This window comes from Gossypium arboreum, chromosome 5 (assembly GCF_025698485.1).
Source record: "Gossypium arboreum isolate Shixiya-1 chromosome 5, ASM2569848v2, whole genome shotgun sequence".
Lineage (NCBI taxonomy): Eukaryota > Viridiplantae > Streptophyta > Magnoliopsida > Malvales > Malvaceae > Gossypium > Gossypium arboreum.
The window spans coordinates 46,715,186-46,735,340 of NC_069074.1; the positions used below are offsets into that span (position 1 = coordinate 46,715,186).

Consider the following 20,155-nt stretch of genomic DNA (forward strand, 5'->3'; position numbering starts at 1 on the left):
AAACCCTATAAATGGTTACTAAAATAATCAAATCTACTGGCGTCTAGGTGGCGAATATTGATTAGGCATAGGAGAATATCCAGACACTCAATTGAAGACAAATTCCTGTCTCATTCCCATCTTCTCCTTCTTCTTCTTCATCATCTTTCTGTTCCTGTTTTTCTCTTATTTTCTTAATGAAAATTATACTTTTTTTCTAACTGAGGGATAAAAATTTAGCTCCTCGGCTGCATCTTCAATCCTTTCACTTCTCTTCTCAGCTTGCCCCACATCTTCCCAGGTACTTCCATACATACACATATATACACATGCATCCACACACATGTTTCTTGATAGTAATCATGATAATGATGCATACATACAGTGTATTTGTTTTTTTGATTCTCGGGAATGATGTTGTTTTCCATTTTCTTGATGTGGGGTTGCTTCTTTTGCTTGTATCTTGGGAACCCATTTCTGGTTTTTTTGCCCCTGGATTTTGATGCTTGCGAATTCCTGGGAAATCATGGATACGGTTTTCAATGGTTATGTTTGTTATTAAGATTTGGGTTTGCTTCAAGCAGACTGTTAATGATTTGAATTTAATTGGCCGAGGTTTTTGATTAGCTATCTAAAACTAGTTCTTAGGGAGTATTTGAAATCAAAAGGCTTTTCTTCAAAGCCGCTGGATTCTTAATGGATAAATCACAATTTGGCATTGGAAGTTGCTGAATGCACAATTTGGTGGTTTATGATGGGTTTTTCACAGGCTAGATCATATGCTTAAAATTGTTGGAAGAAATATATTATGAGAGTATTATATGTTATTCAGACTAGGGTATGATATTGGATACAGGTATGTAAGAGTATGTTCAATTTGTTAAAGTTTCTTCGTATATTCGGAGGATCATTCATGTGTAGATTGCTATTCTGGTTGAATTTTCAGATGCTGCTTTATTAACTGCATAGATTGACATCGTTCGCTAAATGTTTGCGTTTATTTCCCAATGAAAGCCATACAATGAATAGGTTCTTTATAACTAATCTTCTTTTGGCGTTCAATAAACTAATATCTATCAAACTATACCTCCCATTAATTCATAGGACAATTCTAATTCTTCAAATTGGTGTTATTAGAAGCCTTATTATATGCTTAACTTGTTGAACATGAATTCAATATATATCTATGTTACTCGGACTTGTTGTGAGTGTCAGATCCGATATGCTTTAATTTTTTTCTAATTTTTCCATTATTTGGAGGGTACTATTCCTATACGCATACCCAAATTAGCGTAAGAGTATCAAACATAAGTACTTAAAGAAAAATGAAGAGTGTCATATATTAGCACTTGATCCCAACATTGCTTCTTTGTACACAGGTTAGCACAAAAATTGCACCTTACGCTCTTCTTCCAACCATTGCCAGCAAGTTTTTGCTGGCAGCTAAAACTTTTTTCGCTTTCTTTCGAGGATCATGAGTCCCAATGCACTAAGACATAGTAAAGCCTTAGAGGGTTTGCATGGGGTGCAAGTGTTTCCTCATTCACAATCTGCATTAGAGGAGATTAACCAACAAGGGGATTTCCAATCCAGTCATGATAAATCATTCATTACAGCAAATCAACCACTATTGATGCAGTAAGTTAAAGCAATAAATATCTATTAGTGTTGATCTGTTTAAATCTTATCTTATCAATTTATTTCTAGAAAGCCTCGTGAATGCACTAGTTTTGCCTGTGATTTCAATATAATATACTTGCTTAAACCTGTTTTTCAGGGTATGGCAACAGAGACCAGCTTGTTTAAGGCCTGTAAGATGTTGTATGCAAGGTATGGCAATAAGTACTAATGACATTCATTTTTCTCGAAGTAATTGTGTCTGACTTCTTTTTGGACATGGCTATAGGGCTATGATCCTTTCAAGGAGCCTCCAAATACAAGAAAAAACTTAGAAAAAATCTAATATGCTTTTCTTAGACACATACCGTTTCTGACCCTCATACTTAAATTCGAGAAAAACAGTTTAAGAGTGTATGTCTTGGCTCTCAATTTTGCTATCTAAGATTCTTTGCCTATGCTAATCTTTGAAAAATTTGTTAGGGGACCAGAATCTTGTGGAGACAGTTGCCAATGTGTTGACATCACTCCCCTTTATTGCTCTTGGGATCCAGGCCCCTAGGTAATATTCTCTCTAATTTGCATCATAAAAAGGATATCAATCTACCAATCTATTAATTTGCTTCCTAAAAAAGATACCAATCTATTTAATTTGCTTCTACAGTCCTCTTTAAAGCATCTGTGTTTGATATCTATGTCCGATATACTTCTAGATACGGGCATGGTTGAAAAAAGGGACCAGATTGATTCAATGGGTTGATCGGGAAGCGATTAGTCCGGCAATTCAACCATATAAATTAAACCAGAAAATTAGTGAACAGCACAGAATCAGTAAAAAATCGAAAACTGGGAATTGGAAAAAATGGGTACTAACCGGATTTTCTGGCTTTATTAATTTGGGATATTTTTCAACAAAAGAATTTGGCTTTTTTATTATGTTTCAGTTCATTTTCATCGTAGATTCTTTTTTTCCTTTTTTTTTCTTTTTTTTTTTTATAAATATATGTTTCTTATTCTTCTATACTTTTTATGAAATCATCTTTTATTATTAATTTATGTTTTCTACTTTTTCTTGATAGTTGAATATCCGGGTTGAACCTGAAATTGGAGGTCTAACTGGTTGGTTGTTCAACCATGGGTATCACCATATGGGTGTGAGGATATGATTTTTCCAAGAAAACATTTTAGAAAAAGAAAAAGAATATATCCATGTCAGGCATAGATCCGAGTCTAAATAATATGTTTTAATAAAAACTGTGTTTACATGGATGCAGGAGAAATTTTAATACTAAGCTGTATGCTAATTCTCTTATTGGAGTTGGAGTTGCCTCTACTTTGTATCATTCTTCTAGAGGAAAGCTCAGGAAATACTTAAGGTGGGCCGACTATACAATGATAGCCACTGCCACTGTGGTAAGTTTAAATATGCTTGTATTCCAAGTAACTTGGAATTTTTAAGCATTTTTGTTATGCGCCATTTGCAGACTTGATTAAGAATATTCATTTATTTAACGTACAAGTTGCATAGGTGCTTCGTTTTCTATTTCAAATTCTAAATTTTAAAACTGTATTATTTTTACAGTGTTTATCAAGAGCTATTCGGAATGAGAACCCAAAGTTACTAATGGCAGCTACGGCTTTACTTCTACCAGTTCAGCCTTTAATGGTTTCGGCTATTCACACTGGAATGATGGAGGTAACTAGCTCTGATTAAATTTCTTGAGAAAAACTTGTTGCAATTTATTCTATTTAATTAAAACCTATAAAACTCAGAGATGGACATAACAATTTTTTTTTTTATATATATTGATATTTTTATTAATATAATTAAATTTTAAATTTTAAAAATATTTTATTATCCCAATTTATATCCTAACTTCAAATGTATTAAAAAATAAATGTAATATATATTATTTTGGCGGCCACAAACCGTACAACGGACATGAAAACCACCAAAATATATAATTTTCTTTTTGGAATACATATCAATTCATGATGTATAGTTAGAACCCATTATACCTGATGTTGGCTGAATGCTTCAGCTTAACAATACAATTTGATCAAACTTGTGGGCTGAAACTGTTATTTTACTGAAAACTCTCTTTCATCCATAATCCATTACAGGTAGCATTTGCGAAAAGAGCAATAAAAGATCCAGAATTAAGGAAAGCACACAACGTGCATAAGATGTCATCACTGTTGGGAGGTGCTCTTTTCATTGCAGATGATATGTTTCCCGGGACACCTTTCCTTCATTCCGCATGGCATCTCGCAGCGGCTGTCGGTGCTGGCACCTGTAACAAGCTTCTTGAGTAGCGTGTATATACATCCCAGTTCAATTCCTATATCTTCCATTAATTCCATGCTATTCAATTATCCTGAGAGCTGGGATCCAAACACCAGGATCAGGTTGGAACTGTGATGGGATTTTTTAGATTCAACTATATATTCAACATGGATATATTCAGATTTTTTTCATGTGTTTGAAAGGTTATATATCTTCATGTCCATGTTTGAAATGGGTGGTTTAGGAAGAGTCAGAGAGGCATAGGCATAGGCATAGAGGCATAGAGGCATAGGCAGGATGTGCTGCATTTGATTGCACTTTGAACCCAAACTGGATTTTTTTTTTCCTTTTTACCCGATTATTTGTAATTGTTTTCCCAAATCAGATGTATTGTGAATACTCATTATGGTAAAAGGCAAATAGATATGTAAAACCGGCGATTGTAATTGAATTGCCAGAAATCTTTTTCTTAACAAGCTGAGACACCATTTCTAGGAGGTAACAGTTCTGCTCGTTTTAGAAATGGATACCGTTAATATGCAGTACTATGATTTTTTAAAGAATCTAATCGAATGATCTCACATTTAAATTTTTAGTATCATTTTAAAGATATACATTTAAATAATATTTAAATTTATTAATATTATGATATACTGAAATGTAATACTTCTACATGCAACGTTTATGTTTCAAATAAAATAATGTTACATTCGATGTGAAAGGAATCTAAAATCATATTCTAAAGAACTCCATTTTTTATAGGTTTAATATATTCATAAATTCATAAATTTTGCATACTATAATTTTTGCTTAATTCAAAATTTGGCTGATAGTAAGTTAAATTTGTGCTTTTAATATATTTATTTTTGATTACTTTTCGAACAAGATGCTATTAAACTTGTATTTTTCTTATCAGGGGTGAAATTGGAATGCCAAAATTCAAAATCAAACAAAATAGGCTAAATTAGAGCGAAAAATAAAGAAGAGGGCCAAATTGAAGAATTAGTGGTTGACAGATTAAAATCAGATTTTTGAAATTGTCAACATTATATAAATAGTTTAAATTTGATATTTAATTTATATTTTTTAGAAGAAATCTTGCTAAATTTAGCATAAGGAATGTATATAAATACTTAGTGCTAGTGGCCTTTGAGTTACACGCTTGAGTACACATTTGGTTTGAGAATAAAATAAGTGAGTACACATTTGGTTTGAGAATAAAATAATTCTTTTCTTTTCTCCCTTTCTACGTCACTGAAGTTTTGACATTCTGCCATTCTTTTTTCCATTTCAACACTTCGAGTAAATTGCTTCTCAAATCTCTTGCTCTTTCCACTTAGCACCATTTCCATTAAAAATCATTTCCATACGCCAACTGGCATGATTAATTTCATGCTCAATTAGCTCCCTTTTAGCTTTAGCCCAGTTATCGCTTCGACAAAACAATCGTGAGATATAAACTCACACTAAAAACTTTTCAACACAGTATTCGCTATCTCTTCAGTATATGAGATAATATAAATTTGTTTCTTAAAGTCAACTCAGTTTCAATTCAATAAGTGCGCGTTGAGTTGGAATTGTTTGGCGTATAATTAAGAAGTCGAGTCAATTGTACTGTATTCGAATTCTTACAAACAAATTAGTGTGTCTAAGTGGGAAACGGTTAGTTGGATTCCGTCAAAGGATATAGTGATCGAATTTAAATGACTCACATGGTTGAGGCAATTGATTCGAGTTGGGCTTTTCAGATTGCAAGACTGTGGAAATCTTAAATTATGGGCACGAGTCACGTGGTTAGAAATTCGGCAAGAATCAGTTTACAGGTAGTATCAGAACTGACTACACAAGAACACGTTGAATGTCGAGACATTCTTGGTCGCTATAACCAACTTATCGTTTTGAAGGGAAAATCTATTTTCTGAAAACTGCAATAGAAACTTTTGGTTGCATATTTAAATCTTTAGTATAATGTTAAACATATTAAAAAAATATGCATTTAGATAGTATTTAAATTTATTAATATTATGATATATGATATGTGAGACTCCAACCTGAGATGTTGAGGTTTTGCAGGTTTCAAATAAAAGAATGTTACATTCGATACGAACGGAATCTAAAATCATATTCCAAAGAACTCCATTATCTATAGGTTTAGTATAGTCATAAATTCATAAATTTCGCACACTATAATTTTGGTTTAATTTATTATTTGATCTTTAAAATATATATATTTTTTAATTTGGTGTCTAAATTTTTTGGTCCTAATTTGATACTTAAAATATGCCTCCATTATATTTTTTAGTCTAATTTTTAGACGTTAAAAGAATTCTTATAACCAATCACAAAGTGCTACATGGTGTCACTATGTAAAACAAATATTTTCTTTCAGAGATGTATATACACATTAAAAATGAAAAGAATAGAAAAAATAAATATATATAGTTTAGAAATATATATAATCCAAAAAATACAAAATATAAAAACAAAATTTACAAAAGTATATATGATAATTGAAAAGAAATTAGTTGAAATTAATCATATTTATTAAAAAATAAAAAAATTGTAAACATTTTAAAAAGTTTCAAATAATTTTATTACAAAATTCTAAAATATATAATTATAAAATTCTAAAAGGTATTTAAATGTCAAGGTTTCTAGTTTTGATTTAACTGTCTTTATTAATGTATTACTATTTTTGCTGAGTATTGATACACAATCCATGTAACCATGAGTTAGGTGTGTAAAGGACATATTATCTCTATAGGCAATTTTATTAATCCAAAAATTTTGATAGTTGAACCCCTATAGGAAATATGAAAACAAAGAGATGGTCTCTTTCCTTAGGAGAACCAACTCTTCTACAAGCTTTACCTCCAATAATTTCCAATAATCTGATCAAACCTCTAATAACACTATCAATGAACAACAAGAATATTATGAAAATGTTCCTGAAAGTGTGATAATTGGACTCTTCCAAGAGTTCCAACAAGCCAAATTTATATATATATATATATATATATATATATATATATATATATAAGAAAAAAACAACATTCAGAACTTTAAATGTGTTTTGTAATTATGTTATAAAAACAAAAGAAAAAAGTTTACCTATCTAAAACGAATATGACACTATCCAATTATTAAATAGGGTTATTATCGATAAACTTAAAAAACAAAATTATAATTGATGTCACTAAAAGCACTTCAATTCTAATTGTCTTAAGGAACCAAAGACACGTAATGTTTTATAATTCTTTACTAGGAACAGTTGAAACAAAACTATGTATTGGCACAATACACTTTAATTGCTTCCTAAATTTTATGGTTTCATTAAATGATAAAAATATTTTAAAATCTTTAACCATTCAAATTCATACTCATAATTACAAGATGCATCCTAGATTCGAAGTGTTAACGTTAGTCTATCGGCTCCATTTCAAAGCCATGTATTCTGTAACACCAAGGTTTTAATCCAAAGACCAAAAGGAAAAAATTGTTTTAATAGAAACAGACACCGCAAGATCCCATGCCATAATTCAAAAAATAATACAATGGCATGAAATCAATCTCCCTACCAAGTGGAGGCTAGAAGGTGCTACAGATCTTGTTGCCCCAACCCCTATTAGAAACACTTCATTAAGTGAAATTTCTCAACACCTAGATGGCATGGCTGAATTAATATTTAATAGGTCACCTAGAATACCCCGAAGGCATTCTTTTGAAGTACAAAGTACAAGTACAACCTTTAAACAGTTAAATATAGAAGAAGAATCAAATCCTGAAACACAAAGAACAAATTTAGGACTGCTAAAACCTCTATCGCTTCCATCCCAACAACATTTAGAACCAATTTCCAAGGAATAGATAATTCTTTAAATATAGCCCAACCTATTTGTGACATCCCTAAATTGACCCTAGTCGGAAAGTGGTTTCGGGACCACTAAACCGAGTCATAATAATAATTAACCATCATAATTGATGCTCATTATATGCATATATGCATGTGTGAAAATTTCATGTTTGGATTTTGTTAATTGTAAGTGAATTTTATCAATTAGGACTTGTGTGAGAAAACTTAGAAATGTGATAGGCAAATGATGAAGTGGCCTATTGATGCATGCTAGAAAATGTTGTCCTTGCATGTCAAATTGCCCAATTTATTCTCTAGTGGCCGGCCAAGATGGATGTTGATGGGCAAATATATATGTTTAATAGATATTAAATTAAGAAGTGGCATTAATTTAGATAAAATAATATTAGTTACATAAAGTAAAGAAAACAAAGGTGAAGGAAGACTTACCTACCAGCTTCTTCATTTTGCCGTGAATGAGCAAAGAAAACAAAAAAATAATAATAATAAAGGAGAAATAAAGATTTATAAAAGAGGAATTAGAAGAGGAGTGTTCATCTTCTTCTCCATCTTGCCAAAGCCGAAAACCAAAGGAAGGAATTAGAGAGCTTTTCATTAAGCAAATTCGGCAACCCTTCTTCTAGTTGGAGGTAAGTCTTGAGATGTTGGCTTTAACTTCTTTGCATTGTGAGCTAATTGTCAAAATGCATTTCGGCAATGTCATGAAAAATCAAACTTTCATGGTGGTTTGAACATCAAGCCGTGTGTCAAGAGGTTAGGAGAAGAGGTTGTTTCATGTTGTATTGAACAAGTAGAGGTCGATATAAGGTTAAAATTTGTGAAATCTTAGTTAGGTAATGCTTGGTGCATTCGCCATGGTTGATAGTGAAGAGGGTGATTTATCTTCTTTATGTTAAATGAATAAGTGTGAATGGGTGAAGTTTGGATTGGTTAAATGTTCATATAGGTTGTTTGATGAAAAGAAAAGAGAAGAATTAGATATCATCTTTGATGCTAGTGTCGATAGGAGGATGTTGAACTTGAATAAGTAATATTCGGCTAGCATGATAGGTATGAAATATTAAGTAGATGAGATAATTGATGGGGAAGTGGCTAATAGGGACTTTTAAATGAAATTATGCTAAGGCGAATGTATCAAATGCTAAATGTGCTTATATGTGTATTCGCCAAGGAAGCATGATATGAAGCTTGATAGGTTTGAGAGATGAATGACCAAATGAGCTATGGGTCATGTATGAATAAATTTTATGCATGTGTGTGTGTGTGGCATTAGTAGCTAATGGCATTCGCATTGTGTAACTAAAAAATTAGAAATGAATGCTTAAAAGTTAAATGGGTCGCCCAAGTGACCGAATGTGTTAAAAACAATATGTGGTTGCCGTATGTGTGTGTTTGATTGGGAAGTAAATTTGTTTGATTTAGCTCAAGAGCTCAAAGGATCGAAGTTGGACAAGGGGAAAGAAAAAGTAATTGAATAGCCGTTGAAGACGTGCGACAACATCCGAGGTAAGTCATTAAGCATATATTTGGTGTTGATGTAAATGACCATAATATATACACAATTGTGTTTAAATGAGTTGATGTGTAAATGAAAATGTATGTGTATGGAAGGATGCCATTGTTGAATGTATAAAGGCAGCAAAATGCATAAGGTATTGGTCTCGGCACTAAGTGTGCGGGTATAAATGGACACGGTGACAAGATTGGCACTAAGTGTGCGGGTTTAAAATTGTACAGCACTAAGTGTGCGAGTTTGATTCTATAGCACTAAGTGTGCGAGCTGAAAATATATAGCACTAAGTGTGCGGATTCACTATACGCTCTTGTATTACAATTGGCACTGAGTGTGCGACATTATCGAGTTAATCCCGGACAGCGGATCGGGTAAGTACCTCGAGCTCATGACGAATAGAAAATACGTTCATGCTCGGGGTTGAATTTGGTAAGCCTTAAATCTATGTGATGATTGAAATTGTATGATTGTGGTGGAAATGAGTTAGTGTGTGAAAATGCTTCAAATATCTTGTTGCGTAGAATATGAAATGTGGATGTATGACTTGGTATGAGATTGGACCAAAAGGTCCGAGGAATTATGGTATAGATTCGATATGGATGAGTACCTAGCCTCGTTTATTGTTCATGTTGTAGTAACTTTATCGATGGATTGATGAATGCTTATGACTTACTGAGTTATAAACTCACTCGGTGTTTTCTTGTCACCCATTTTAGGTCTCTCGGACTCGTATTGTTTGCGTGATCGGAACCGTCGTTGAAGTCATCACACCGGCTGAAATATTTTGGTATTGTCTTCGTTGTTGAAGAACATTTGGCATGTATAGGCTATTATATTTTGTTGAACTGTGGGTTGTAAACTTTAAGCCATGTGAAAATGGCCTATGTGGTCGCCGAGTGGGATGCTAGAACCTATAGCCACGAGTCTTAGAAACTTTAATTTTGATAAGGTGGCCATAATTTGTGTCATGTATGATGGATGATTAAGGCCAAGGAAAGATTCATGGAATTGGCATAGTCTACTGCAGTAACTGTTGCGGACAGCAGCAGTGAGATGAGATTGAAAAATCACTAAAAATAGTAGAAGTATAATTAAATAGTGAGTAAATTATGAAATTGAACCTTGATGAATCTATTTTTATATGGACGAAACGAAACGACCATATGAGCAGTATACTGAGAAATATTAAAGTTCTCGTGAGACAGGGCCAGAACGGTTTCTGGGTCCCCTGTCGCGATTTTGAAAATTTACCATAAATTATCAAGAAACAATTAGAAGTCATGCCTTATATGAATAGATTCCCCTTTGAGTCTAGTTTCATTAGAAACAAACGACATGAGCATTAGAGCTCTGTACGAGATGATATTCAAGTTGTAACGCTCGAAGGTCAGTGTAGTCGACCCCTGTAACATGGGTGACTTTAACTAATAAAATGTACCAATTGGCCCGACCAAAAATTCTAGAAATAAATCCATGGATGGATATATGAGTCTAAATTCAGATAAAATTTACGGAATCAGTTTCCGAGTTTTGGAACTCGAGATATGATTTTTAAGGCGATAGTGATGCAGTTTTCTAGCCTGTCTGGAAATGCCAAATTGGTTGGTACCTTGGGAGGATTTGGCCCGTTAACCCCTCGTGTCCGACACTGGCGACGGTCACGGGTTCGGGGTGTTACAATTTTATTGGTATCAGAGCTATGGTTTAGTCAGTCCTAGGACTACCATAGAGCGTGTGAGTCTAGCTATACATGCCAAATTGTTAGTGCTTAATAATGTGATGACTTCTGACGGTTGAAATTTTTGTTTTGATTAGCGATGGAACCCGGGATAGAGAGACCCTTGGCGGATGACGTTGAAAGTGTAGCGGCTGCTCTGCGCAAGGGACACCGCTGTTGAGCCTCGGTCATCCACGAATAATCAAAATGAAGGGGCGAAACAAGCTTTCTTCACCATGATGAATGAGTGGGTCGCGAAGATGCCCGAACTAATCCTATTGTCCAACCATTCCCGAATTTAAATAATCCACCCCAAGAGCCCATGATGCCATCTGCCATCGATCCCGTGAGGCTGAGTAAACCACCGTGGACTTGATTAGGAAGCGTGGGGCGAGGAGTTTAAGGCCATAGTTACCGATGATGCCGAAAGGGCGAATTTCGCTTGATAACACCATTAGAGTGTTTGATGAACTATCATGCACACTCGATGAATGTCTTAAGTGTGCTATATCTTTGTTACGAGACTCAGCCTACTATTGGTGGAGGACCTTGATTTCCATAGTCCCAAAGGAACAAGTTACTTGGGATTTCTTTCAAACGGAATTTCGGAAGAAATATATTAGTCAATGGTTCATCGATTAGAAACGTAAGGAATTTTTGGAGCTCAAGCAAGGCCGTATGATAGTATCTGAATACGAACATGAGTTCGTAAGACTTAGTCGGTATGCTCGGGAGTGTGTGGCTGATGAGGTTGCTATGTGCAAAAGATTTGAAGAAGGATTGAATGAAGATTTAAAGCTACTAGTGGGTATTTTGGAGATAAAGGAGTTCGTAACACTAGTCGAACGAGCCTGCAAGGCGGAAGAACTTGGAAGGGAGAAGAAGAAGGCTGAATTTGAAGCAAGAGATTATCGTAAAAGATCGGCGAGTAAAGCTCCGTTCTCGACCGTAAAGAAATTCGTGGAGGACACTAGTAAGTCGAGGGCGATCGGGAATTTCCATCGAGCCCAACCATTGACGGACTCGAGCTACATCGGTAGCTAGTGTGGGCAATAATCGCCAAGAGCGACTGAATGCCCCCAATGTGGAAGACGACACCTAGGTGAATGTTGGGGTAAGTCCGTTAACCGGCTCATTACGGATGTGGTTCAAGGACCACTTCATTAGAGATTGCACGGAACTAGATGAGAAGAATAAGATGCAAGGTGCAAGATCTAGTGGGGCTGACAACTAGAGGTAGACCCCGAGGATTTCGGAGGTAGGGGTGGTAATCGAGAGGAGCCACCGACACGGCTGTTCGATCCGAGACCAGCGCTCCTGCTAGAGCATATGCCATCCGCAAGACGAGAGGAGGCATCCTCCCCGACGTTATCACCGGTACTTTCACTCTTTTCGATACTAATGTGATTGCTTTGATTGACCCCGGTTCTACTCATTCTTATATATGCGAAACCTTAGCATCCAAGAAGACTTTGCCTATTGAGTCTCGAGTTTGTAATTCGGTGTCAAACCCTTGGGTCATTACGTGCTTGTCAACAAAGTGTGTAAGAAAAGTCCCTAGTGTTTCGAGGTTCTTGTTTTCCGGCGGACTTGATGCTTTTGCCGCTCGACGAATTCGACGTTATTCTTGGGTTGGATTGGTTGACCATGCACGATGCGGTTGTAAATTGCAAAAGCAAGACTATCGATCCGAGGTGCGTGAATAACGAGATAATTCGGGTTGAGTCTACGGACTTAAAGGGTTGCCAACCGTAATATCAGCAATGTTGGCCCGTAAATATGTAAGAAAAGGGTGCGGCGTACCTTGCGTATGTGCTCGATGACAAGGAGTCGAAAAGAAACCCGAATCTGCGCGCTGGTTTGTGAATACCCGGATGTTTTCCACGAAGAATTGCCGGGTTTGCCACTGTTCGAAATAGAGTTTGGCATCGAATTGGTACCGGTACCACTCCAATTTCGATAGCTCCGTGATCGTATGGCACTAACGGAATTAAAGGAGTTGAAAGCTCGATTGCAAGAATTGGTGGATAGAGGTTTTGCTCGCCCGAGTTTTTCTCCTTGGGTGCGCCGGTGTTGTTTGTGAAAAGAAGGATGGAACCATGAGGTTGCAGATCGACTATCGTCGACTTAATAAAGCGACGATAAAGAACAAATATCCGCTATCACAGATCGATGATTTTTTCGATCAACCGAAGGGAGCCTCGGTGTTTTCAAAATAGATCCGAGATCGGGCTATTATCGCCATGAATTCGAGATTCGGACGCACCCAAGACCGCCTTGAATCGAGATATGGTCACTACGAGTTCCTAGTGATGCCATTTGGGCTTACTAATACCCTGCGGTATTTATGGATTTGATGAATCGGATCTTCGCACCATATCCGGATCGGTTCGTAGTTGTCTTCATTGATGACATTTTGGTCTATTCGCAAAATGAGACCGAACACGCCAACACCGAGGATAGTGTTGCGAATTTTACGGATAAGCGCTTATATGCTAAGTTTAGCAAGTGTGAGTTCGGTTGAGGAGGTTAGCTTCTTGGGTCATGTGATATCTCATCGGTATTCGAGTCGACCAAACAAAATTTCGCCCATAGTCGATTGGAAACCTCCAAGGAATGTTACCGGTTAGGAGCTTTTGGGGCTTGCGGATACTATCGACGATTTGTGAAAGGTTTTTCGATGATAGCTGTATCGATGACGAAACTACTCCAAAAGATGTTAAGTTCGAGTGGTCGAACGCTGTCAAGAAAGTTTCGATCGACTAAAAACTTGTTTAACCGAGGCCCCAGTGCTAGTACAAATGAGTCCCAGTAAAGAGTTTGTCATATACAAATGACGCATCCTTGCTTGGGTTAGGTTGTGTGTTGATGCAAGAAGGTCGAGTTGTGGCTTACGCGTCGAGACAACTAAAGCCGCATGAGAGAAACTATCCGACCCATGACCTTGAACTAGCGTACCATAGTGTTTGCCTTGAAGATATGGCGACATTACTTGTTTGGAGAAAGGTGTCACATTTATTCGGACCACAAGAGTCTAAAATATTTGATGACTCGTAGAGATTTAAACCTGCGACAAAGACGTTGGCTTGAGTTGTTGAAAGACTACGAACTCATCATTGATTATCACCCGGAAAGGCCAACGTGGTGGCCGATGCTTTAAGTCGCAAGGCAATCGCTTGCTTTGAGAGCGATGGATGCTCATCTATCCGTTTCACCCGATGAGGTGCTAGTAGTCGAATTAGAGACCAAACCGTTATTGATTCAACAAGTACTTGAATCTCGGAAGGTCGACGCCGAATTGGTCGCTAAGCGAGCGAATGTGTTTCAAGGAGGAATCGAATTTCAGATTGACGACCATGATTGCTTGACGCTCAAGGGTCGATTATGTATTCCAAGGAATTGAACTTGTTTCGATGATTTTGAACGAGGCTCACAGCGATCGAATGTCAATCCACCCGGTAGTACTAAAATGTACAATGACCAAACGTCGGTTTTGGTGGCATGGTATGAAACGAGACATCTCTGACTTTGTTTCGAGATGTTTAATATGTCAACAAGTGAAAGCGGAGCATCAAGTGCCATCGGGATTACTTCAGCCGATCACGATACCCGAGTGGAAATGGGATCGAGTCACCATGGACTTTGTATCCGGACTGCCATTGTCAGCAAGTAAGAAGGATGCGATCTGGGTCATTGTTGATAGATTGACCAAGTCTGCTCATTTTATTCCTATCCGCACGGATTTTTCGCTTGATAAATTGGCAGAATTATACGTCTCCCAAATTATTCGATTGCATGGGGTGCCTAGTTCTATCGTGTCGGATAGAGACCCAAGATTTACATCGCGATTTTGGAAGAAATTGCAAGAGGCTTTGGGTACCAAGCTGCATTTTAGCACTGCTTTTCATCCCCAAACCGATGGTCAATCCGAACGGATAATTCAAACTCGGAGGATATGTTGAGATGTTGCATCCTTGAGTTTAGTGGTTCATGGGAAAGATATTTGCCTTTGATTGAATTCGCCACAACAATAGCTTTCAATCAAGTATTAAGATGGCGCCTTTACGAGGCTTTATACGGTCGTAAATGCCGTACCCCATTATTCTGGACCGAACTTAGTGAAGGTAAATTCTTCGAGGTTGATTTTGTTAAGGATGCCGAGCAAAAGTTCGAGTAATTCGTGAAAGTTTGAAAGTCGCCGGATCGCCAAAAGTCGATGCGGATTTGAAAAGAAAAGATATTGAATATCAAGTTGGAGACAAGGTCTTTCTCAAAGTTTCACCTTGGAAGAAGGTGCTTAGATTTGGTCGTAAGGGCAAATTGAGTCCGAGGTTCATCGGGCTATATGAAGTATCCGAACGAGTTGGGCCATCGATATCGATTAATTTTGCCCTTGAGCTCGAAAAGATTCACAACGCGTTTTCATGTCTCGATGCTTCGACGATATAGGTCTGATCCATCGCACGTAATTGCTCCATCTGAGATTGAGATTCAGCCTAATTTGAGCTATGAAGAGGAACCGGTTCGCATTATGAGGCGTGAAGTAAAAGAATTGCGCAATAGGAAAATCCCGTTAGTGAAGGTGTTGTGGCATAAACACGGAATGGAAGAAGCCACTTGGGAACTTGAAGACTCTATGAAAGAGCGATACCCGAGCCTATTTACCGGTAAGATTTTTCGGGGACAAAAATTTCTTAAGTGGGGGAGAGTTGTGACATCCCTAAATTGACCCTAGTCGGAAAGTGGTTTCGGGACCACTAAACCGAGTCATAATAATAATTAACCATCATAATTGATGCTCATTATATGCATATATGCATGTGTGAAAATTTCATGTTTGGATTTTGTTAATTGTAAGTGAATTTTATCAATTAGGACTTGTGTGAGAAAACTTAGAAATGTGATAGGCAAATGTTGAAGTGGCCTATTGATGCATGCTAGAAAATGTTGTCCTTGCATGTCAAATTGCCCAATTTATTCTCTAGTGGCCGCCAAGATGGATGTTGATGGGCAAATATATATGTTTAATAGATATTAAATTAAGAAGTGGCATTAATTTAGATAAAATAATATTAGTTACATAAAGTAAAGAAAACAAAGGTGAAGGAAGACTTACCTACCAAATTTCTTCATTTTGCCGTGAATGAGCAAAGAAAACAAAAAAATAATAATAATAAAGGAGAAATAAAGATTTATAAAAGAGGAATTAGAAGAGGAGTGTTCATCTTCTTCTCCATCTTGCCAAAGCCGAAAACCAAAGGAAGGAATTAGAGAGCTTTTCATTAAGCAAATTCGCAACCCTTCTTCTAGTTGGAGGTAAGTCTTGAGATGTTGGCTTTAACTTCTTTGCATTGTGAGCTAATTGTCAAAATGCATTTCGACAATGTCATGAAAAATCAAACTTTCATGGTGGTTTGAACATCAAGCCGTGTGTCAAGAGGTTAGGAGAAGAGGTTGTTTCATGTTGTATTGAACAAGTAGAGGTCGATATAAGGTTAAAAATTTGTGAAATCTTAGTTAGGTAATGCTTGGTGCATTCGGCCATGGTTGATAGTGAAGAGGGTGATTTATCTTCTTTATGTTAAATGAATAAGTGTGAATGGGTGAAGTTTGGATTGGTTAAATGTTCATATAGGTTGTTTGATGAAAAGAAAAAGAGAAGAATTAGATATCATCTTTGATGCTAGTGTCGATAGGAGGATGTTGAACTTGAATAAGTAATATTCGCTAGCATGATAGGTATGAAATATTAAGTAGATGAGATAATTGATGGGGAAGTGGCTAATAGGGACTTTTAAATGAAATTATGCTAAGGCCGAATGTATCAAATGCTAAATGTGCTTATATGTGTATTCGGCCAAGGAAGCATGATATGAAGCTTCGATAGGTTTGAGAGATGAATGACCAAATGAGCTATGGGTCATGTATGAATAAATTTTATGCATGTGTGTGTGTGTGGCATTAGTAGCTAATGGCATTCGCATTGTTTAACTAAAAAATTAGAAATGAATGCTTAAAAGTTAAATGGGTCGCCTAAGTGACCGAATGTGTTAAAAACAATATGTGGTTGCCGTATGTGTGTGTTTGATTGGGAAGTAAATTTGTTTGATTTAGCTCAAGAGCTCAAAGGATCAAGTTGGACAAGGGAAAGAAAAAGTAATTGAATAGCCGTTGAAGACGATGCGACAACATCCGAGGTAAGTCATTAAGCATATATTTGGTGTTGATGTAAATGACCATAATATATACACAATTGTGTTTAAATGAGTTGATGTGTAAATGAAAATGTATGTGTATGGAAGGATGCCATTGTTGAATGTATAAAGGCAGCAAAATGCATAAGGTATTGGTCTCGGCACTAAGTGTACGGGTATAAATGGACACGGTGACAAGATTGGCACTAAGTGTGCGGGTTTAAAATTGTACAGCACTAAGTGTGCGAGTTTGATTCTATAGCACTAAGTGTGCGAGCTGAAAATATATAGCACTAAGTGTGCGGATTCACTATACGCTCTTGTATTACAATTGGCACCGAGTGTGCGACATTATCGAGTTAATCCCGGACAGCGGATCGGTAAGTACCTCGAGCTCATGACGAATAGAAAATACGCTCATGCTCGGGGTTGAATTTGGTAAGCCTTAAATCTATGTGATGATTGAAATTGTATGATTGTGGTGGAAATGAGTTAGTGTGTGAAAATGCTTCAAATATCTTGTTGCGTAGAATATGAAATGTGGATGTATGACTTGGTATGAGATTGGACCAAAAGGTCCGAGGAATTATGGTATAGATTCGATATGGATGAGTACCTAGCCTCGCTTATTGTTCATGTTGTAGTAACTTTATCGGTGGATTGATGAATGCTTATGACTTCATCGAGTTATAAACTCACTCGGTGTTTTCTTGTCACCCATTTTAGGTCTCTCGGACTCGTATTGTTTGCGTGATCGAACCGTCGTTGAAGTCATCACACCGGCTGAAATATTTTGGTATTGTCTTCGTTGTTGAAGAACATTTGGCATGTATAGGCTATTATATTTTGTTGAACCGTGGGTTGTAAACTTTAAGCCATGTGAAAATGGCCTATGTGGTCGCCGAGTGGGATGCTAGAACCTATAGCCACGAGTCTTAGAAACTTTAATTTTGATAAGGTGGCCATAATTTGTGTCATGTATGATGGATGATTAAGGCCAAGGAAAGATTCATGGAATTGGCATAGTCTCTGCAGTAACTGTTGCGGACAGCAGCAGTGAGATGAGATTGAAAATCACTAAAAATAGTAGAAGTATAATTAAATAGTGAGTAAATTATGAAATTGAACCTTGATGAATCTATTTTTATATGGACGAAACGAAACGACCATATGAGCAGTATACTGAGAAATATTAAAGTTCTCGTGAGACAGGGCCAGAACGGTTTCTGGGTCCCCTGTCGCGATTTTGAAAATTTACCATAAATTATCAAGAAACAATTAGAAGTCATGCCTTATATGAATAGATTCCCCTTTGAGTCTAGTTTCATTAGAAACAAACGACATGAGCATTAGAGCTCTGTACGAGATGATATTCAAGTTGTAACGCTCGAAGGTCAGTGTAGTCGACCCCTGTAACATGGGTGACTTTAACTAATAAAATGTACCAATTGTCCCGACCAAAAATTCTAGAAATAAATCCATGGATGGATATATGAGTCTAAATTCAGATAAAATTTACGGAATCAGTTTCCGAGTTTTGGAACTCGAGATATGATTTTTAAGGCGATAGTGATGCAGTTTTCTAGCCTGTCTGGAAATGCCAAATTGGTTGGTACCTTGGGAGGATTTGGCCCGTTAACCCCTCGTGTCCGACACTGGCGACGGTCACGGGTTCGGGGTGTTACAATTTTATTGGTATCAGAGCTATGGTTTAGTCAGTCCTAGGACTACCATAGAGCGTGTGAGTCTAGCTATACATGCCAAATTGTTAGTGCTTAATAATGTGATGACTTCGACGGTTGAAATTTTTGTTTTGATTAGCGATGGAACCCGGATAGAGAGACCCTTGGCGGATGACGTTGAAAGTGTAGCGGCTGCTCTGCGCAAGGGACACCGCCTGTGAGCCTCACCATCCACGAATAATCAAAATGAAGGGCGAAACAAGCTTTCTTCACCATGATGAATGAGTGGGTCGCGAAGATGCCCGAACTAATCCTACTGTCCAACCATTCCCGAATTTAAATAATCCACCCCAAGAGCCCATGATGCCATCGCCATCGATCCCGTGAGGTCGAGTAAACCACCGTGGACTTGATTAGGAAGCGTGGGGCCGAGGAGTTTAAGGCCATAGTTACCGATGATGCCGAAAGGGCCGAATTCTGGCTTGATAACACCATTAGAGTGTTTGATGAACTGTCATGCACACTCGATGAATGTCTTAAGTGTGCTATATCTTTGTTACGAGACTCAGCCTACTATTGGTGGAGGACCTTGATTTCCATAGTCCCAAAGGAACAAGTTACTTGGGATTTCTTTCAAACGGAATTTCGGAAGAAATATATTAGTCAATGGTTCATCGATTAGAAACGTAAGGAATTTTTGGAGCTCAAGCAAGGCCGTATGACAGTATCTGAATACGAACATGAGTTCGTAAGACTTAGTCGGTATGCTCGGGAGTGTGTGGCTGATGAGGTTGCTATGTGCAAAAGATTTGAAGAAGGATTGAATGAAGATTTAAAGCTACTAGTGGGTATTTTGGAGATAAAGGAGTTCGTAACACTAGTCGAACGAGCTCGCAAGGCGGAAGAACTTGGAAGGAGAAGAAGAAGGCTGAATTTGAAGCAAGAGATTATCGTAAAAGATCGCGAGTAAAGCTCCGCTTCTCGACCGTAAAGAAATTCGTGGAGGACACTAGTAAGTCGAGGGCGATCATGAATTTCCATCGAGCCCGACCATTGACGGACTCCGAGCTACATCGGTAGCTAGTGTGGGCAATAATCGTCAAGAGCGACTGAATGCCCCCAATATGGAAGACGACACCTAGGTGAATGTTGGGGTAAGTCCGTTAACCGGCTCATTACGGATGTGGTTCAAGGACCACTTCATTAGAGATTGCACGGAACTAGATGAGAAGAATAAGATGCAAGGTGCAAGATCTAGTGGGCGACAGCCAGAGGTAGACCCCGAGGATTTC

General features: G+C 37.2%; 1 protein-coding gene across 1 annotated transcript; it reads left to right on the plus strand.

The window, feature by feature from the left end:
* LOC108461659 (uncharacterized) lies at positions 1-4,359 on the plus strand. Its single transcript, XM_017761562.2, has 7 exons — positions 1-280; positions 1,359-1,617; positions 1,757-1,809; positions 2,080-2,158; positions 2,871-3,009; positions 3,179-3,292; positions 3,721-4,359. Exons 2-7 carry the CDS (start codon positions 1,454-1,456, stop codon positions 3,910-3,912), a joined length of 741 nt encoding a protein of 246 aa, XP_017617051.1. The 5' UTR covers positions 1-280; positions 1,359-1,453; the 3' UTR covers positions 3,913-4,359.
* Positions 4,360-20,155: the final 15,796 nt, after the last annotated feature.

What these genes read in the sequence shown, in the direction of transcription:
- LOC108461659 (XM_017761562.2), top strand. Translation starts at nt 1,454, where the DNA reads ATGAGTCCCAATGCACTAAGACATAGTAAAGCCTTAGAGGGTTTGCAT. An exon ending in CTTGGGATCCAGGCCCCTAG is followed by an intron (nt 2,159 to 2,870) that starts GTAATATTCTCT and finishes ACATGGATGCAG; the next exon opens with GAGAAATTTTAATACTAAGC. An exon ending in TGATAGCCACTGCCACTGTG is followed by an intron (nt 3,010 to 3,178) that starts GTAAGTTTAAAT and finishes TTATTTTTACAG; the next exon opens with TGTTTATCAAGAGCTATTCG.